The 21,991-nt window shown below is 46.4% G+C and overlaps 1 protein-coding gene across 1 annotated transcript in view; it reads left to right on the plus strand.

Moving 5' to 3' along the window:
* LOC115096908 (dynein beta chain, flagellar outer arm-like) overlaps positions 1 to 21,991 on the plus strand; it is a 630,228-nt gene that overhangs the window by 388,485 nt on the left and 219,752 nt on the right. The window contains 5 exon segments of the mRNA XM_029612190.1: positions 2,041 to 2,256; positions 2,551 to 2,755; positions 6,954 to 7,061; positions 7,950 to 8,141; positions 9,712 to 9,871. Of these exon segments, the coding sequence (XP_029468050.1) occupies positions 2,041 to 2,256; positions 2,551 to 2,755; positions 6,954 to 7,061; positions 7,950 to 8,141; positions 9,712 to 9,871 (881 nt within the window).

A 21,991-nucleotide genomic window follows, 5' to 3' on the forward strand; every position in this document is an offset into this window, starting at 1 on the left:
GACAATTGGCTGCCATTTTTGAGAAGGTATAAATTCAAATAATATCTAAGGACTAATTCTGGTTACTTTTTATTTCTTGTTTACCAGTGAAAACAAATCCTTATTCCTCAAGTGTGTGTCTTTAGTCATGTGTAGGTAAACTACCTCGTTCTTTTTAATTCTGGGACACCACATACCAGTCTCTTTCAATCTCAATTAACTAGCAGGAAATTTATTTAGATAGCTGACAGCCACTGTTTGGGGGATTAATGATCACTGATTTATGAATATTGAGTAGCATTTCAATAATCCAAGCAAAGTAATCACTTGTAGCCGTAGCCCCTTCTTCCAACCATTATACTCTGTAGCAATCACTCAGAGGCAGTTAAATGATTCTGATTTATTACCTTAACCTACAGGGCCCAGTACATTTGCTCTATCAGTGTGTAAATTCTAAAAATGCAATTTCCTGTACCTCTGGAGAGCCAATTTAAGTCAACATTATGCATGAGCCGAGCATGCTTGAATTCTCAGATCTCTTATTTTACTCATTAAATTTGCACTGAACATCTTGCAATTAAAATTTCAGATGGATTTCCTCTCATGATTGACATTTGGCCTTGATAAAATGAGTTCAACTTTGGTTTCTCTGAAGATTTAGATGCCGATAGATTGATCTAGACATTTTGTTTTTTCACAGCATGGTGATGATGATGATGATTATGTTGGAGAAGGAAATTGCTTTTATTACCACTTAAAGATTTCTGAAAGGCTATCTATAACTAATATACTGAAAAATAATTTACAGCCAGAGCCCTGTTGTCAGCTTGAACTGCGTTGCTTGTGGTATTCTGTTCACTAATCTGTTCCGTTTTCTAACATCCGTGTTTCTAGCTAGGGAAATACCATTATGTTCCCTGATAGCCGACGCACAGTCTCTAAGCACCATCAGTGTACATACTGAGACAATACAGAAAGTTAATAAACTGAGGTTAAATGGCTTTAAATATTAATTTACATGCCATGCAAATCTGTAAACAGTCTTGAACCGAAACCGATTCCATGTAACATGGGTAGTCAACTCTCTGTGACTCCGTTAACCTAAATGCATCTTTTGGAGATTTCCTCAGAGATTAGAGGTCAGCATTGGAAGTCTGGTTTTTCATCCCTCTGAAGGGACTGTGCATAAATGTTTTTGAAGGATTAAAAATTGCAAACTGCTAACTGCATTGAGATCGTCTATGGATGACACTTGACACAAAATAAATATTATTAGTGGTGGTAATGATGAGTTGGAAACATAGTATGGCTTTGTATTGGTATTTTTTGACAGTAACACGGGGACTGCAGAAATTGGTATCAGTATGACTTACATGGAAACTTACTTCAATGATACCGCATGGTATTTTCTGAGAGGCCCCAGAACAACAATACTTAGTGCTGTTAGTGCAGTGATGCATTATAGGTCATGCCATAGAAGGGGAATCGATTCTAAAGAGGAGAAAAAAATTGGCTTGCATACCATGTTGATCTCTCTGGTGAGAATGTTACTGCCAGATTGTGACTGTGCATTCTTTAAAACTTTTTTTTTTTTTTTTTAATGATTATGGATGCTTGTCTACTGTGAGCCAGACTGATGCACCTACTTCATTTCCTACAGACCACTTTGTCACTGTTGGCCTGTATCGGATTTGAATCAATATGTTTAATCAATTTCTGCTGATTCTTTTACTTGCTATATGTGAGCTATATCAAAAGTGCAGAAGTGGTGGGTCAAAAGCAACTGAGGTCACTCCTGTCCCATTTGGACCCATGGATGGGGTAAGATGTGGCCAGGGAGGGTTGCAGAGTCGGAGATGGTGCAGAAGTGCTGGAATTTTTTTTAATATTTTGGCAGTGTGGGATTTCTTTCAGTGTGAGTGAGGAGAAGGGGGTGTGAACTGGGCGGGGTTGGTTGCTTCGGTTTTGTTTTTCTTTTGTTTCATTTTCAAAGCTAAATGAAACTTTATTTCCTACTACATTGCCAATGAAAGAACATCCCTAGCACCTTTGTCATTCTAGGTTACGCCACTGCACGAGAAGGTGCAGGGAATGACAGTTGCTTTGTACCAAGCTGAGCAGAAGATGAAAAGTCTACAGCAGAAGAAAGATGTTCTCGTGGCAAGGCTATAGGACCTGGAGAAGGGATTTGAAGAAGCCACGGTAGATAAAAACCAACAGCAGCGGAAGGCAATTGAAATATCCCACGAATTAGAGAAAGCATCAACTTTGGTGCAGGTACCACAGATAGCTTAGTATTTAATTGCTAGCCTTATAAAAGTGCCATGGAAATAAACCCAGACTTATGGGTTTCCATGGCATTAGTGTATTTTGAACAGTTCCCCTCCCCTACTGCCTAGAGGAAAAATTTCAATTTAAGCAGAGATTTTATTTTTCCTACAACAGCACAGTTCAAAATGCCTTCTTAAAATCTGAGATGTTTTCATGTTGCTAGCTCATCACTACTTTAATTGCTTTGCCCACGGTCATTTTGGAAAGGAATCAGACGCACATCTCTAATCTGCTCTTCAGATTCTAGAGGCAGAGAGTCAGAGGCATGCTGGGATCATTGGCCTTTGTGGACTCCCAGGAAGCACCGCCTTAGCAGCTGGATTAGTCTCCTACCTCGGAGCCTATGAGGGAGCCTTTCGATGGGTCATGCTTGCTGTGGAGTGGCCCCTGGCTTTAAAAGAGAGGGGCTTTCTGCTAGAGATGGACTCGATTGATCCCATGAGAGGTACACGTCAGCTAAAGCTCGTTTTTCCCCTGGGGAGGATTTTGTTGCAATTTGTACTTTTGTCCACCTCATTTTCTTCTTTCTGTCCTGAATTTCATCTTCCGGCATACCAACAAATATCAAGAAATCTTCACTATATGCATTTTTGTTTTGTTTCCCTTTGGTGCCTGGCAAATAATTTGATTTCCCTGCTGCTATCTAGGATGTGATACCTTTTAGTTGGTACAGAAAATAAGGAAACCTGTTCCCATAACAATTGCATTCATCACACAACCACTAAAAAAAAAAAAAAAAAGTAGCTGAACTTTTCCACAGGCTTGGAAGTTACCACTGGTAACTTGCTTTGTAAGGAGATATCTGCAGTGGAGGAGTAGCCTAGTGGTTAGAGCAGCGGGCTACAAACCAGGAGAGCAGCATTCAAGTCCCACTGGGCAAGTCACTCCATTGCCACAGGTACAACCGTAGGCCTGGATTCATCATTCATTGCTGAATGATGAACCCATCGAAAATGGGGGGCAAAGGGGGGGCAGGCCTGCGAAAGCCCGCAACCTTTGCACCACCGCGGTGTCTTTGCTGCCGGATTTCGCACCGAATAGCGCCACCGTGAAAGATGGTGATATATGCACCCATGCGTACTTTTGTTCGCGGGATTTTAATAAATACGCGCGTAGCCGCGTGTATCCATTAAAGTCTGGGGTCGGCGCACGCAAGGCTGCCCAAAATCGGCAGCCTGCGCGCACCGAGCCGCGCAGCCTGCCTCCATTCCCTCCACCCCCCCGCACCTTCCCCTCCCCCTACCTAACCCACCACCCCAGCCCTATCTAAACCCCCCCTACCTTTGTTGCACAAGTTACGCCTGCTAGAGGCAGGCGTAACTTGCGAGTGCTGGGCCGGCCGCCGGCGCGCCATGGTCCAGTTAGGGGGCTGGTCCGGAGGCCACGGCCATGCCCCAGAACGCCCCCGATGACGCGCTGGCCGCGAAACGCCCCCCGACACGTCCCCCCAGGAAAGCCCCGGGGCTTGTGCGTGCCGCCGAGCCTACTCAACATAGGCTCGGCGCGTGCAGGGGGAGTTTGGGTCAGGTTTTCGGGGGGTACGCGTGTATGTTACGCGCGTACCCCTTTGAAAATCTGGCCCTTAGTGAATGACCCCCTTAGTTTGTAATCTCTCTGGGGATAGGGAAATATCTACAATATCTGAATGTAATCTGCTTTGAAGTGCTGAAAAAGTGGAATCTAAAAAAGTCTAAAGAAATATAACCTGTTTAGAAAGGTCTTTGCACAAAATCTGTATAAAGAATATTGATTTCATAGTTTGCTTCCATATTTCTCACGTTAAATGTGCTGTTTAAATTGCTATGCTATTCAACTTCCTAAGGCATTGTTCACATTTTTATAACATTGCTTCTAATGGCTTATTAGAGGCTTAATCCCATATGATGTCAGTTCGAAGTGCCATCCTCCTTTGATCTAGTGAGGGCTGTAATTTTATTATGTTTAAAGAATTCCTGGCTCTTTAAGTTTGTCGGATTTTCTTTTGAGACTAATCAATCCATAAGGCTCCTATTGACTTTAAACAGAAACATCTGCTAAGAGTCATGAGCAGCTTGTTGGTTTGAGTTGAGGAGTAGGCAAATCGTGCGGTGTGTGTGGTTTTTTTTTCCCCATCCCTTGTTCAAGTTGCAGCTCTGAAAGGAAAGAGAAAGGCCATGTCACATCTGGGTCTACTCCGCGTTAAAAACAAAACAAAACAAAAAAAACCCCCAACAAAACATTCCCTTAAGCATGGAAGATGATTTTCAAAGCCATTTCCATGGGTAAAACAGCAGCTTACCTGTGCCAGTGGAGTCTTTGAAAATTGCTCGCCCTGTATGCAGGTAAAAGTGCGTCCCCTCGTGCCACATCACATACTTTTTTTTACTTGCATGGTAGTGGGAAGTGGGCTTAGGTCGGGGACAGAACAGCAAGCGTGCTTTGCATTTCCTAAGTAACTGCAGGAAAAAGTAAGTTCAAATCTGCACAGCTAACCCTTTCCCGTAGGCAATTTTCAACAGCTCGTACTTCCACTCTGAAAATGGGTGCGGAAGTTTTAAGGTAAAAATTACCCATGGACTTTGGAGCTATGGGGTTAGTATGAAAGTTGCCCCCACCTACCCCAGCACCGCATTAAAGGCGTTAACACTGTATGGGCAGGAAGCGTGGTATGATGGGGGAATCTTAGCTCTGCTAGGACTCTCTGTTACCCAGCAGGGAAGTTTTAATTTGAGCCTTGGCTTAGTCTCCTGCTCCCAGCCCTTGATGGATGACTTGAATTGGAAACACTCCAGAGGTTGCACACTCGGCTCCTGGCTGATTGGGGCTAGAGGTGGGGAGAGAGTTTTGCTCTTATACTTGTAAGTTTTGGGGTAGCTGCTTGCTACCAATGGGGCCATAAAAGAATTTATAGTTCTTGGGGCTGGATCCACTTGTGCTAGCCCACTTACAAGTCCTTTTCCCCAGGGCTTAGGTTCCTTACTGGCTGGGGGGGGGGGGGAGAGGGGGTTGATAGGAATTTCTCCTTTATGGCCCTGAGGAGCAGGGGTGACACTGTACCTCTTTTTCCTGGGAGACGTATAAATCCTGAGACTCAGATTTGAGTGTAAAAAAGATCTTAGCACCACAGATGGATCTCTGTTGTTCACAGCCCTTCCTCTGTCTGTGCAAGTGTCTTTAACTACCAGGGCAGGGGAAACACTCACCATCCAGGGCATGGATAAAATGAGGTTCACAAGGGGAAGGGTATCCGTGTGCGGGCAGGAAAATCCCCTCCAAAGCTGGTAAAAATTGGTTAAACCGTCTGTACACAGAGAGTCTCAGTTTCCTCTCTCGCCAGGGGTGAAGACTACAAGCAGGGGCGGATTGGCCTATCGGGGGATCGGGCATCCCCCGGTGGGCCGGTCGCTCTAGTCACGTGGTCTGCCGAGCGCAGCTGTGACAGAGCCGCGTTCGGCAGACCATGTGGTATCTCCGGGGGCGGCGAATCCCCGGGCCGGTCGTCAGCAGGAATCCGCCTCTGACTACAAGTCGGGGTCCTCAGGCTTAGTTTTAGTTTGATCTTACTCACAGTTCTCCAAATGTCTTTTTTGAATCATTAGATGGGAAGGCTCCTCTCAGGAACACCAGCTCTCTGATGTTCCTCTTCAGGGCAGGAAGGGGGCAGCAAAACTCTTCCTCATGGTTCTTTCAACCAAAATTCTCTTCCCAAAGACTGAGTCCAAAAACACCAGAGGTTCTCTGCGGTGAGTCTCCACCATACCTCTGTCCTCCAGGAGGTTGCAGAGGGACAGGTCTTCCCTATCCTGGCCCCCCCCCCCCCCCAGGGAAAGATTTCCCCGTGACCTTTCTCCAGGCAACATCCAATGGTCTTATAGGCTTCTTACAAAGAAAAAGTCTTTGAGAATCCCAAACACAACCTGGGATGCAAAACCCTACAAGTCAGTAAGTGGACCTGAAGTGCCTTGCCTAAGGATACCAAGCCCCAAGGTAGGCCCAAAATCCAAATCCAGACAAAATACTCCTGCAGCTCCTTCGAACTCACAACTCAAACTGCACTGTCTCCAAAGCTCTCAGGAGAGAGCGACTTTTATTGCCTCACCAGGGGGGACGGCCATCCCAGCACCTTCACAGGGAGGGCGGTAATGGATGGTGCATCCCCTCATTTATAGCCTGCACTGTTCCTAGCTAAAGAGGTTAAACTAGGGCCTTAATGGTAATGAGCCCAAGGGGTCGTTAAATAGTGATGTCTGGTGGATGGCCAAAGAGCATTATCTGAAGTATCTTTGCAGACATAGATTGAGCGAACTGGAAGTTATGGTGAAATTTTTAGTTCTCCTGGTTTCCTTCCAATTGTTACATTGCAGAATACAGGATAGACGGAATAAACGTCTGTAAAGTACCCTAGCAATGGTTGTTTTTAGCCTTTATCATCTACCACTGATTTTGTTTTTTCCCTTTTTTGTCCAATACTATGGCATTCAAAGAGTTGAGGTCAGACTAAACAGAAGATGCATTATCTCTTCTGGGAGAGTGCAAAAAAAAAAAAAAGCAGATGTTAATTTGATGCCTGAATCAATAAAGCCGTCCTGACTTCTGTTTTGTGCGTGCATTGATGGAATTTATAAAAATCCTGTTAAAGAATGTCTGCCTTGTCTTTGCTCTAGGAAGAGTGATCGATTTCTCTGTGGAGCTCTCCTGGGAGGTTCCAGCAGAACAGGAAAGAACAGATGTGGAGGCTGACTACGAAGACCCAGAAGGTCCTGTACTTCTTGGTAAAATGAGATTTGTTGTGGTGGAGGTTGTTTTTTGTAACAGCAAGATTTGCTTGCTAGTTCCAGAAAAATGCCAAACTTAACTTTCCCTTTCATGACATTAATTTCTCTAACAATTGTATACAAAGCCACTGATTGTTCTAAAATGGAGCAGTTGGCTGTCATCTGGGTCCTGTGTGTATAGTCCAAATAACTTTTCAGCACATGCCCGTAATATTATAAAATATCCAAAAGATATTTTGGGTGTGTAATACAAGGAAAACTTTTTTTTTTATTCTAGACAGTTTAATAAGGGGAATAAATATGGTAAAGATTTATACAGTTAGAACCAGCGATATTATGGTGTTTGGCTATATTGTTTTACTGGTGTATGATTAATCTTTTAGCATATAATGTTTTTTTGTGTATTAAAAGGCGTTGATGATTTTACCCTCCAAGTGTAAAAAAAAAACTGTCCAGAAAGTAGATCAGGGTTAGGGAACGCCAGTTCTCGATTGCTGCAAGCTGGTCGGGTTTTCAGGATATCCACAATGAATATGCCTTGGGTGTGTTTGCATGCAGTGGAAGTGGTACATTTAAATGCATCCCGTAAATATCCAGTGTGTGTTTAACTTCGAAACACGACTGGCTTGCAGCACTCGAGGATCGCAGTTGCCCACCCCTGAATTAGATTGCTATAACCACCTAGAAAGGCAGCAGAGTGACAAAGTAAGCGGGCACATTTGTATCCGCATGCCTTTTGCAGAGTTTATCAGTAGCGTTGCAACTACAACATAAAAAAATCTTCTGACGTCTGAAGGCTAGAATCTGCTCTCAATACTTGTGCCTGTCTGTGAATAAGAAGCAAAAATGGTCACCATTATTTCTGTTCTTTTTTTTCTGTGTTAGATGCTGAAGGAACAGGACACGAGTCTGACATGATCAGGCCCGTTGCTGCTGATGTAGGAGACTCGGGTCGGGTTCGGTTTTCTCAACAGAATTCATTTCTACCCTTTCTTACTGAGCACTACCAAGATTATGTGAGGGCTCTGCTGAAGATATTGGTAGAAGAGTCCCGCCTCCAGGAGTGGACCGTGAAAGGTAAGGAAGTAAATAGCCAAAGCTTTCGTCGGCTGTGCGGGCAATTAAAAATCTAGCAGCATTTAGGAAGGTAGAGCAAATGTAAATCCTACAAGTTGGCCTGTAAGGCTAAGGGTTAGATAGGATATGTCCTTTATATCCTTGTTGGGCTTGTCATGTATTTGATTAGTGCAACTCTTTTTTTTTTTTTTTTGCTCTGTATCAACGCAAAATATTGTTCCCTTTATATCTAATGCACTCATATTTATATTTTTTTGACCCAGCGGTTTCATCGTGTGCCTTATGTTCTTATGTTCCTTTGTACTTGTGGCTCAGTCAGAACCAGGGCTGGGTTCTGGCACCATGAGCCTCCATGTGCAGCTATGTGAGGAATTGTTCCCCCTGTTCTGTTTCCCTCTTCCCCCTCCCCACCACCACCAACATACATAGTCTGGCCACAGCAGTCCTTGGCCAGGTGCCATGCACCAGGGCTCCTTCTGCCGTCATGGGGCTCTGAATCCAGCCACTAGGTGTCGCCCTTACACACAATCACTATGACTCCCTCCTCCCTTAACACCCCCGACCCAGGGGCTGGGAGGAGCCTTTCTTGTAGTGGGTGCACAGCACTTGCTAGCTGAGCCACTGGGCCGGCTGAAATCTGTATTTTTTAAAAGATTCTGAAAATCTTGAGCCACTATAGGTGGTTCTGCTTTGAAAATAAGGCTGTTTTTTGAATGGGAGGGGGGAATAAGAGGGCGAGGGGGGATGCTTGCCGTACACCCTCCTCATATGTATTTGAATATGAGTCATCTGAAGAAAGGAACTCTGTGTGCTATCAAAAGCTCATGTAAGGCAACATCTTTTTTAAAAAAAAAATTTTTGACCATTTGAAAGGTCTCACAACATACGGGGGGGGAGGGGGGGTGCAGATTTTGTTTTTCTCCAGGTCTAGAACTGCACTCATTGTGGCCTTTTTGTATAAAACTGAGTTTTCTTAATGGATTGCGCGTGCAGCCCTCGCTGTTTCGGTCTGGAATTATTTTTCCTAAACTGATCCCGCCAAGAGTACCAGGGCCATTTTGGGATGGTTTTGTAAATGTCAGTCACGCGCATGGGAGGGGGGAGGAGGTCTGTGTTCCGATCATGCTGCCAGGCTCAAACTGTGCACCTAGCCAAGACCTTTAAATCCAGTTCCCAAGAAGCAGAAGAAGAAAACATTAAACGCCTATCTCCAATTAACCCCTGTGGCTGCAGCCGTGTACCATACGCTACTGCCCAGAACTCAATAGCATTAGAAAAGATGTGCTGAGGTTTTTGATCATCCCTGTTGTGTACCCAGGTGAACTCGCTATATTGTCTGAAGCTTTGGTTTAATGAACCACACTATCTGTAGCTGCATTCCAACCAAAACGGATTTTTTAATTTTTTATTTTTTTTTTTTAAATCTCTTTATTATGCCTGGCTCGGCTTGCTGTTGAACACATGAATAACTGCTCTGCTCTGGATCGGGATTGTTAGTAGCAGAACAGTAATTGGTGCAGAGATAAATTAAAAAAAAAGAAATCTGTGTTTTTGTTTTGCCTTTCTTCAGATTGGACTCATCAGCAGATGGAGAACGCCGCCATTCTCCTCATGTCTTGGCAACGGCCTGCTTTATTGATAGACCCCTGCTACGATGCAGAAAAATGGTTTAGAGAAATTCAGGGGAGATCCAACAATGCGCCATGCACCTCTGTCATGCTGCGGATCAGGTTAGAGAAGATATTTTTGCCACGACTTAAATTTTACCTTTGGGGAAATGTTTCCATTCCCCGGATTACTTCAAATGTGTAAGTAATGCCCATTCCTGTTCATACCCGGATCAGTCCAGACTTCTGGGATTATGCCTCCCTTCCAGCAGATGGAGACAGAGAAAGTTGCACTGGCATATAACCCGGAGTGTGCCATCTGTAGTCACTCAATATTTCTCTGTCTCCAGCAGATGCTAGAGGTGCAATCCCTGCAGTCTGGGGGGAAAAAAAGAGAGAATGAAGATAGGTGTTAGTATCCCTCCCTGGAGGTTGTGAGGTCCTGGTAGGGCTATCCTTTTTGGTGTAGGGTGGAATGAGCAGGAGGGTTGGGGACCCTTCTCTGGCTCTGCTTTTTGCCACTGGGGGGGGGGAGAAGCTGGTGGGGCCAGTTCTCTCCCCCCAAGAGAACAAGTGGAATCCCGCAGCTCTTCAGACAGGAAAGTACCCCTTTTTCCTTCCTCTGACTCATTAAAATAAAAAAATATAAAAAAGTAAAAAAAAAAAATCTTAATTGAAGGCAGAGGAAGAGGTGCTCTGCGACAAGGGTACTAGCGGTCAGGAAGGCTGCGATTGAGCATCTGGGGCTGTTTGGAGATGAATTCTTGGGCCGCGGGCAGTGCGGCAGTTCACTGCACGCAGTGGCAGGACGTGGTCAGGCCTGTGAGCAGGTGGAGAAGCGTTCTATTTGCAAACAATGCACGGCAGTACATGCTGCTCATGCAGTGATGCTCGCGTGCGGCTGTCCCGCGCCGGTCTATGTCCCTGCTGCCTCTCTAGTGGAGAGGGTGGGTCGGGGCTAGCAAGGGCCACATCTGAGCAGCAGCCAATGCAGCACATAGGCGCGGGAGTGCCATTGAAAATCATCCACCCCTTCCCCGCTAGGTGCGGGAAAGGCAGCCATGTTGTTGGGTGCCGATGGCTTGCCTGGACTGTGTCACGGGGGTGAAGATCTTCCTCCTCCGTTGTCTCTGGTGGGGCAGGCCTCTGTTCTCCACAGGGAGGCTGATTTGGATGGGCGAGGGGGGCTCTCCCACTCAAGGTTTGGAGGCCCCTGCTCCATTCTTGTCAGAGTTTATTTTGCTTATGCATGAGGCATATTTGGCATGCCAGGCCGCTGGGAGGCTCTCAGAGAGGCCTGACAGACCGCGGCCGGGCAAAAGACCTGAGCTGTGAAAGGCGCCCCCGGTCCTCGGGATGAAGATACCTTTGGGCAGTCCAGATGTTGACTCCAAAGATTCTGAGAGAAACTCCAAACGGAGCTCCTTTTCCGGGATGGACAAGGACCCAGCAGTGCCTGATAACAGCCCGAATAGTCAAGATCTGGATGGAAGTTTGGACCAGGCACCAGTGGCTGAAGGGGATGACCCGAAGGTGGAAGGAAGAGTTGTGGATCTTGATCCCTCATGTTCTTGAGGAGCTGGGGATCAAAGTCCCTCAGGAGGGCTCGGATCAGGAGGAAGTGGACCCAGTCATGGATGGCCGGAGGGGTCCAGCGAAAGCCTTCCTTTTCACAAATCTGTGGGACACTCCTGAGACGGGCCTAAAGATAAGCCAGGCAATGGCTATGCTGTATCCTTTTCCTGAGGACACGCTTGAATTGTTGGCACTGCCTAAGGTGGACACGTCGGTGTCAGCGGTCACTAAGAAGACCACCATTCCGGTAGCTGGATCAGTGGCGCCGAAAGATATACTGGACAGGAAGTTGGCGATTCACCTCAAGATAATTTTTCAGGTGTCTGCCCTTGGCAATCGCGCTGAAGTGTGCAGTATTTCATGCAGAGGGCCAGGTTATAATACTGGGTGCAGCAGTTGCAGACTACAAGAGCCCTATCTCCGTCCAAGGCTAAGCAGGCAGACTGCCTGGAGGCAACAGTGGCCTATGTTGTGGATGCTTTATATGACCTTATCAGAACTTCTTCCAGGGTTGTCTGCAGTGTTGGCCAGAAGGCTCCTCTAGTTGAAGAACTGGTCGGCAGATATTTGGTCTAAGTCTTGGTTGGGAGCCCTATCTTTCAAGGGAAAGCTTCTGTTTGGAGAAGACTTAGAGGAGCTTGTGAAGCGGCTCGGAGAGTCCAAGGACCATAGGCTGCCAGAGGATAAGCCAAAAGGGAACAAGGGTTCCTTTGTTGGGTGCTACCATTTTTGGTCGAGCAGGCAATTTTGTCCTGGTAGGTCCTCGGCAAGAGCTCAGAGGCAAGGCGCCAGGAGGCAGCAAACCTGGAATCACTCCTTTCAATGGGGCAAGAAGTCAGGCAGAGAAGGTCTCAGCCAGGGTTCTGGTGGAGCAAAGTCTCACAATGAAGTGACGCTGGTCCACTCCTCCCTCCCAAGGGTGGGAGGACGTCTGTCTCTGTTTTACAAGGAGTGGACCAGAGTTATGACAAATGAGTGGGTCCTCAGTGTGATAAAAGATGGCTACGCATTAGAATTTTCTTGTCTGCTCTGGGATTTGTTTATGGTGTACCCCTGTGCCCCTGGCTGTAAGAGAAAGGTGGTTCAAGAGACTGTGGATCAGTTACAAGAGCTGGGAGCCATAGTTCCTGTTCCTATGGGGGAACAAAGATCGGGAAGGCATTCCATTTATTTCGTGGTCCTGAAGAAGGAAGGATCCTTCCATCCAATTTTAGATCTTAAAAAAGGTGAATGTGGCTCTCAGTGCGCAAAGGAGAATTCCTGGCTTCTCTAGAATTGATTGAGGCATATCTGCACATTCCAGTCCACACAAATCACCAGCAGTTTCTGCGCTTCATGGTGCTTGGGAGACATTTTCAATTTTGTGCCCTTCCATTCGGTCTGGCCAAGGCGCCGCGGACATTTATCAAGGTGATGTTATGGTTATGAAGTGTTGGAGTGGATTCTTGGGTACTGCAGTGATGGCCACTCCCATGTGGAGGAGCCCCGTGAGGAATCGCAGTACTAGGCTAGACTCTAAACATGCAGACACAGAGAAGTTGTATTTATTGTACAGCTCAATGGTACTGCCCGGGGAGTGGGCAGCAGTGAAGGTAACCCAGTAAAGTAGTCCAGGGTTCCTCAGCAGAGGAGACCAGTCTCACACTCGAGTAGGTGATAGGCAGCGCGGCATAGCAGGGACAGGTCCCGAATGTAGACACAGAGCGCTGAAGGTGAGACAGACTGAAAGGGTTAATACTCCCTGAAGCAGAAAGCTATATAGTTGAAGGTCCTGGCAGGCAGAAGTTGTTCAGTGGCAGACACCAGATTAGGGAGAGCAGGCCATTGAGGAGCGAGTACCTGGTATCCCAAGATAGGTACCTGAAATAGAGCAGAAGGGCCCCCGAGGAGCGGGTACCCAGGTTAGTGAAGAAATACCCCGAAGGGCAGAGAGCTTCCTGTGGCAGCTGGGAAGCGGCAGAGCAGCTTAGACCGGAGGCAATCTAATCCTTGCTAACTCAGTTTGTTAGCAAACGAAGGGCAGGCTAAATACCAGGATGTGATGACGTCACTCGGAGGGGACGCACCTGAGGTTCCCGCCATGACGTGGATAAAGATGTGGGTGGCATGCGCGCACGCACCCTAGGAGGCCTTCAGGAAAATCATGGCGAACACCGTTGCCATTCCGGGGACACCGGAGAGAGCGGCATGAAGACGCGGCAGCAGCCATCTTCCCAAGGCTTGAGGAGAAAGAAGGAAGAAAGGTGAGGCACAGAGATTGAAGCCATAAGGTGCACAGAGTGTCATTGGCTGCTCACTCGGATGTGATTCGCTTCCTAGCTTGATGGACTCTCTACCTGGGTAACATCAAGCTAGGTTGAGAGAACTTTGCCCAAATCTCATCTTGGAGTGAGTTTCCTCACTCCAAAGGCCAGCAAATCTTCACAAGAGACCACTGTTCTGTTCGTAGGTGTCACGTAGAATGTCAAAGTGGCCCCTAACCCCCTATACTAATACCTAAACCTCACCTGGAGTTACTAGGTGGGCCTCCCATAAGGATATAAATACCTTTCTAGGGTCAGGGCATTATGGCTAGGTTCTTTCACTTCTCTCTCACTCTCTTCCCAGTAGTAAACATGCCCCCCCCCCTCCAGAATAATATGTAGGAAATGCCACATTCTGGCACTTATCAAAAAGTGATCACAATTTGCAGTAAATTAGCTCTTCACATAGGTATTAGCACAAATTGCAATAAACTCCCTATTACCATAAAACACACCCCTTTTCCCATCACATGCAATATTTACCGCATTTTGATAAATCCAGGCCTAAGTTACAATGTACATTCAGCGGCATGACAAAGCTGCTGAATATACACGTATATGTGCGCACTTCACCGGATAAGTCTACCCGTCTAAGGTTAGACCTACTCCATGGGGCCAGATATCAGTAGTTAGGTGTATAAGTTATGTCTAATTCGTTCAGCTCCCGATTCGCCAATGCACGCCCACTTTTTTTTTTCATACATTTTAAGCGTAAAAGGGATTTATTTATTTATTTATTTATTTTTGGTTTTTATATACCGATCTTCCTGCATTAAATACAAATCAAACCGGTTTACAAGGAACAAGAAACTGCCTGAACGGCGATACATAGAACTAAGAACAAATGGTAAACATGGCAAACATAGTTAAACTTTAAAATTTAACTGAACAGAGAGAAAAATAATTACAATGCATAGTAATAAATGTCCTAAAGCATTTGTATTGAACATGGGGCACATAGTCAGATTTGTATTGATTTGTATTGAACATGTAGCACATAGTCAGCAGCCGCTGTTTGGCAGCATGAGTCCCACTTATCCTGCTAAATAGTGCTGAATGCGTTTTGAATATTAATCTTAATATCTTTTTTCTTGTTTTTTAGTACTTTTTTTCTTTTTGATGAGATATTAGTTATGATCTCAGTATGTTTGTTTTGAGTTTTCTTGAATTATTGTATTTGCTGAAAATCACATGAATCATAAAACAGGTACACACTAGAGATGTGAATCGTGTGATCGATCGTCTTAACGATCGATTTTGGCGGGGGGGGGGAGGGAATCTGATCGTCGCGGTTTTGTTTTTTTTTTTAAATTGTTTAAATTGTAAATCGGGGGAGGGCGGGAAAACCGGCACACTAAAACAACCCTAAAACCCACCCCGACCCTTTAAAATAAATCCCCCACCCTCCCGAACCCCCCCAAAATGTTTTAAATTACCTGGGGTCCAGTGGGGGGGTCCCAGTGTGATCTTCCACTCTCGGGCCACGGCTGCGTTAATAGAAATGGGGCCGTATTGCAAAATGGCGACGGCCATACGGCCATATGGCCGGCGCCATTTTGCAATACGGCCCGAGTGCAGGAGATCGCTCCTGGACCCCCGCTGGACTTTTGGCAAGTCTTGTGGGGGTCAGGAGGCCCCCCAAGCTGGCCAAAAGTCCCTGGGGGTCCAGCGGGGGTCCGGGAGCGATCTCCTGCGCTCGTGACGTCAGGGGACAGGAACCAAAATGGCGCCGGCGCTACCTTTGCCCTGACAGGGCAAAGGTAGCGCCAGCGCCATTTCTATTAACGCAGCCGTGGCCCGAGAGTGGAAGATCACACCGGGACCCCCCCACTGGACCCCAGGTAATTTAAAACATTTTGGGAGGGTTCGGGAGGGTGGGGGATTTATTTTAAAGGGTCGGGGTGGGTTTTAGGTTTGTTTTAGTGTGCCGGTTTTCCCGCCCTCCCCCTTCCCCTCCCCCTTCCCCCGATTTACGATTTTTGACGATAAATCAGGGGAATTCCTATTGTATCGCGCCTCTAACGATTTTTGACGATTTAAAATATATCGGACGATTTTTTAAATCGTCAAAAAACGATTCACATCCCTAGTACACACTGCTAATCCAGCTTTCCCACAGAAGCTGTTGCCAGCCCCTATTGCTCACTTCTACACCTTCTTTCAATGTCTCCGATATCTTGAACTAGTGTTGGCATATATCAACCTTCTGGCTCTTTTCCTTACACTTTGCCAGTGTTCTCTCTCAGTAGTACTTTTAGGGTTCACTCAGAGATCATGCCTCTCTACGTAAGCAGAGTTCTCAGCCCACCACACTCCAGGGGACTCCTTGTAGAGCACCACTCACTTCTGTTAGACTAGAGCAGGAATAGCCAACTGCAGCCCTAGAGTGCCACAATCAAGTCTGGGTTTTTTTGGTTATCCACAATGAATATACATGAGGTGCATTTGCATGCACTGCATCCATTGCATGCAAATATACAGTATATCTCATGCATATTCATTGTGAATGTCCGGTTTTCAGGATAGAGGCACACTCCCTTTCCCTCTATTCTTTTCTCCTAGAAAGAAAGTTTCTAGCCCTAGCTCCTTCCTTTCTCTTCTTAAACAGGGAATATAGGTCAACAAACAAATAGAAAGAACAAACTTTATTTCCAGATTGAATTGCTTCTGAGATAAGCGACAGTCACTCTGAAAGTGTGGTTGTATAGCAACGTTAGTTTACACTGGCTTTATTTTGTACAGGGTGAAAAGCGCTATAATGAAATGATTGAAACTGAGGAAGGTCGAACCATATAATAGCACAACAGTTTCATGATGGTTTTGGGACAATTATGGTTTTTCAACTCTTTTACACTTTGGGGCAGATTTTTAAAAAGTACGCGTGCACATACTTTTGTTCGCGCAAACAAAAGTACGCCGGATTTTAAAAGATACGCGCGTAGCCGGGGTTGGTGCGCGAAAGGCTGCGCAAAATCGGCAGCCTGCGTGCGTCGAGCCGCGCAGCCCGCCTCCATTCCCTCCGATTTCGGAGCGGCCTTGGAGGGAACTTTTTTTTGTCGTCCCCCCCCAACTTTCCCTTCCTTCCCCTATCTAACCCACCCCCCAGCCCTAACTAAATCCCCCTCCCCTACCTTATTTTGTTGAGTTACGCCTGTCACAGGCTTCCTGCCCCGGCACAGGCCGCTGTGCCGGAGCACTCGGCCCCGCCCCCGGACCGCCGTCATGTCTCCGGCCCCTCCCACAGACCGCTGCCACGCCCCCTCGACCCACCCCCTAACGCCGCGCCGCCCCCGACACGCCCCCCCAAGCAAAGCCCCAGGACTTACAGGCGTTCCGGGGCTTTGCGCGCACCGGCGGCCTATGCAAAACAGGCGCGCCGGCGCGCAAGTGCCCTGCGCGCGTAAATCCAGCCGGATTTACGCGCGCAGGGCTTTTAAAATCTACCCCTTTGTGAATGAAAATTTTTGTAAATTAAAAAACATCTTTTAAATAATATATTGGATATTTCTATATGGTTTTCTATTGTACTTATACTAAATTATTTGTTTTAGGGTTACACTACATTTGTATATATAAAAAAAAACAAAAATAAAAAAACAACTAAAACTGATATAAACATACAGCGATGTTAAAGTAATGAATCAGATTTACCTTTGTGTATCCACGGGAACATCTAGAGTATTTATTTCTGCAGTTTATTGTTGCAACTATATATATATGATACCTTTTTATTGGATCAATTAATACATTTTTGACTAACTTCAGAGAGCTAACAACTCCCTTCATCAGGGTGAAACAAAATGAGTAAATCAAGACTAGGGAAAAATGGTTGCCTTTTCTTCTTTCTCTCTTCCCAGAAGCAAAAACTCCTTCCCCTAGGGGTCTCTGCCCCTCCTCTAATAGGTTACACCATTTTGACCTTTTTTTTCCAAGAGGAGGGGAAGCACCACACTGGACCTCTCCATATCATAACCAGGTCCATGTTTAGTAAGGATGAAGGGGGTCTTTATCTATGTATTGACATCTGTGAAGAAACACTGGCTGGAAAATGTTGTCTATTCCCCATCTAGGCCCTTTGGACTTTTGAATATTTGTCTCAGTTTGATGCACGAGTTCTGAATGTCCAGCTTTCTCCTTTGTGCCGTGGTGTGCTCAGTGTTGACTGTATGCACATTTGACTCCATTGTATTCACCAAATCTATGGTAAAGTGCTCTGCAGCATCCAATTAGTACCACACAACAGCTGCTAAATAGTAAAAATGTCTGCTGTTATTCCCCTGTCGCATCAGTTTAAAGACTTATTGCACTCAATTTATTACTCATAAGCCCAAATTCACCTCCTCTGGGTGACTGCTCAGCTGCCTCAGATAGATTGCAAAGTAAACAGGGTGACTTTCAAGATAATGTCATATAAATTGAGACCAGTTAAGGTCCGATCTACTTAAACGACTGGCAACCGCTCACCATCCAACCAAAATCAATGGTGCCCGACAGAGGGGTCAAAACTGCTAATTCAGGGCTTCCCAAAACTGTCCTGGTGTCCCCACAGCCAGTTGTGCTTTGAAGAAATCTACCATGGATGTGCTTGAGCTAAATTTGCATATGCTGGAGATCTGGTGTGTGCAGATTTTATCTCTTGCATGTTCATGGGGGATATCCTGAAATCCCGACTGGCTGTGGGGTGACCGGGACACCTTGGTATAGCCCTGTGCTAATTCATATATTCTGAGGTCCTGCAAGTTCTGTGCATATGTAAAGAGGCAAATCCCTACCGCTCTACCCACCAAGTCACTTTTGACATTCAGCAGTTAGATTGGAGAAATTTTCATTTTACGAGAGCAGAAACTTTTTTTTATGGTTTTTTTTTTTTTTTTTTTAACTGCCCTGTTTGTCTAAAGACAAAGCCCAGGAAGGATTTTTTTTTTTTGTTGCTGTTAACATTGTATGAAAATTTTCTCCTGCATTTTTGGGCTTTTAGCTCAATCGGAACTGGTTTCAATTTGGCTGTGGTGTCAGGAACCTTCACATGCAGCTGGCCAGGGTTTTTCCTCCCATAGTTTTTTAATACCTCCCACTCTTCCCCCTCTTTATGTAGCCTGGCTATCGTGGAAATAATCAGCCAGGGGCCTCAGATCACGGCTCCCTCTGGAACCCAGAACACCTGCAACCTGACCCTAACCGCTAGGCGTCATTGTTATGCGATGGCAGAGATGACTGTCCTGCTGTAGGCTGTGAATCTCAATCCCCCACACTTAGGGGTAGATTTTATAAATCTACGCACGCGCGTACTTTTGTTCGCGCACCAGGCGCGAAAAAAAGTACGCTGGATTTTATAAGATACGTGCGTAGCCGTGTGTATCTTATAAAATCTGGGGTCGGCGCGCGCAAGGGGGTGCACATTTGTGCACCTTGCGCGCGCCGAGCCCTGCGTGCGCTGCCTGTTCCCTCCGAGGCCGCTCCAAAATCGGAGCGGCCTCGGAGGGAACTTTCCTTCCAATCCCCCGCACTTTCCCCTCCCTAACCCACCCCCCCGGCCCTATCTAAACCCCCCCCTACCTTTATTCGAAAAGTTACTACTGCCTCCGGGCAGTAGTAACTTACGCGTGCCGGCTGTCTGCTGGCGCGGCAGGCCCCGACACAGACCGTGCCCCTGGACCCGCCCACACGCCCCCGAATACGCCCCCGAGCTGACACCACGCCCCCTAGCCACGCCCCTGACCGCCCCTTTTTGCAAGCCCCGGGACTTACGCGCGTCTCGGGGCTTGCGCTCGGCGCGCGCAGGGGCATTTTAAAAGGGTTACGCGCGTACCTTATGTGCGTAACCCTTTTAAAATCCGGCCCACATTATCGCAGGGGAGCACTCTAGCCTTCCTATAACAGTTTCGGCATCAGCATGATCCCTCTGCAGAATCCCTGTTTCCTCATTGTCCTTGCTCAGACCAGTCCAGATCTATGGGTTTTCCTTCCCTACTAGCAGAAAAATCCAAATTTTTTAATTTATTTATTTAAATTTTTATATTCCGCTTTTCAGCACTTCAGAGTGTACAACAAAGCGGATTACATTCAGGTACTGTAGATGCTGTTTGGGGGCATAGGCCTCCTTTAACTTGGCCTATTTGAAGTACTTTTACATCTGCCTTTTAGTGACTTGGGCTATGTTCGAAAAAGTCGTGTTCGATTATTTGTATTTTAACATAATATTAAGCTGTGGCTCTCCCTTCTCTTCTGGACAACTTTAGAGTTCTGTTCTATAACAAAGCCATGTGTAGCCCCATCCCGGGGAGCTTACTGCACTCCAATGGGGCCCTAAAAGTTTTTAATGTCTCTTCGAGGCTGAAACCACTTCTGGCTCGCTCTTTTACAGCTCCTTTTCCCCAGGGTCTGGATTCTTTGTAGATGGTGGGGGAAAGGTTTTCCTTTCAAGACCCAGATGGGGTGACTTTACTTTTGGTTCCCTGGGAGATACACTTGTCCCAACACTGTGGATAAGAACATAAGATTTACCATACTGGGTCAGACCAAGGGTCCATCAAGCCCAGGATCCTGTGTCCAACAGTGGCCAATCCAAGGCACAAGTACCTGGCAAGTACCCAAACATTAGATAGATCCCATGCTTCTAATGCTGGCAACAAGCAGTGGTTATTCCCTATTGATTAATAGCAGTTTATGGATGCTGTACTTGCCCCGGAAGAACTTGGGAGATTCTGGGTGAGTGTCCAAAAACAGTCTTTACTGAAAGTGTTCTTTGACTGGAACTGGCACAACGACAAATAAACTCGTTTTCCATAGGTTGCTGTTACAGTTCTTTCTCTCTCACTATCTGTGAAAGGGTCTCTCTAACTTGATCCAGGGGCAAGGGAAACACTCACCATCCAGGGCTTGAATTAATAAGGTTCCCAAGTGGGTAAGGGCATCCTTGTTGGGACAGAATAATCCCCCCTCCCCCCCCCCTCCTCCAGCTAGCCATGGAGCAATGCAGCTCTCGATGTTTCTTCACAGGGCAGGAAGAAGGGGCAGCAAAACTCTTCCTCCAAGATCTTGTCACCAAAAAAAGGTCACTTTTCCCAAAAAAACTGATCTTAATGTCAGAAGACTCTGCAGCATTCCTCTGCTTCCTTGGGTTCCCCGTGCCTTTCACCTCAATCAAGACCCAGGAGCCTCACAGTCTTCTTACAAAGAAAACTCTTTAAAAAAAAAAAGTTCCAAAACAACTCAGGATACAATCCCAGGTAGCCAGTTAGTAGGCCAAAAGGGATAGGCAAGAAATACCTGTGTCCAAGGGTAGGCCCAAAAACAACGAAGGCCAAATCTAAAAGGCTTCCTCTAACTTCTAGGAGAGAGCTTTTGCTAACTCAGCAGGGGGACGGTCTTTCCAGCACCCTCAAAGGGAGGGGCTGCATTTGACTGGTTCCTCCTCCTCCTCTAACCTACACTGTTCTATCCTTAGAAAACGGAGTTACTTAAGGGCACTGTTAGCAATGAACCCAAGGGGTCATAACACTTGCTAAGGGCCTTGCATGTGACCTCTGTGCAGGGATGTGCAGCCCCAAAATTTTCAGTTTGTGTTTTGTTTTCTTTTTTTTTTTTTGATTCGTTAAATTTTTTTTATTTTTTTTTGGTTCAGTTCATTTGCCAAACCAAAAAAAAAAAAAATTAAACAAGGAAAAATAAAGCCTGAAACAAAGCAAAAAAAAAAAAAAAAAAGAAACAATTTAAAAAAACTGCCTGGGCGTCCGTGCCAGGCCTGGGCAGTTTTTTGGCCTGGTACATTTCTATGGCCATATATCAAAATGCTGAGCATCTGCCCCGGGTGAAGGCACTGAAGTGACGCGACTTCGGTGCTGTTCTCCAGGTGGATGGTGTCATTTTTAAAGCGCTAGGACCTAGGCAGCAGCAACCGGAGGCCCGGGCTCAGGCCTCAGTGCTGAATCCAGGCCTTGGTACTGACCCTCGGCACCAGGCCCCTCCTTCCTGTTTTACCTGACAGCACAAGAGCAACTCTGTACCTCAGCCTTGGGCTGTCCGCCTGTGCTGCATTTATGGCCTTCTGTCTAGCCAGCATTCTTACCCCTCAGTGCAGCCCTTGCTGCTTGATGGAGCCTGCTGACGCCATGCTGGACAGTCACACATTTCAATGGCTCCACAGCTGTCACTGCTGGCTGACACAGTCTCCCTGCTCTTGAAGCGCTGCCTTGGCTCTGATGCAGCCAAACTGCTGTTGACTCATGCGTAGCCTGCCTCTCCCCACCCCCCCCCCCTCCCTCCATCTTTTGACTACTGTGCCCAACTCTTGTCCATCTTGAGGGGCCCACTGCAGTCCAAGTGACGTAGCGCATGGGACCTCCCTCCCCAAGTGGAGTCTTGC

Source organism: Rhinatrema bivittatum, chromosome 8, assembly GCF_901001135.1.
Source record: "Rhinatrema bivittatum chromosome 8, aRhiBiv1.1, whole genome shotgun sequence".
NCBI lineage: Eukaryota > Metazoa > Chordata > Amphibia > Gymnophiona > Rhinatrematidae > Rhinatrema > Rhinatrema bivittatum.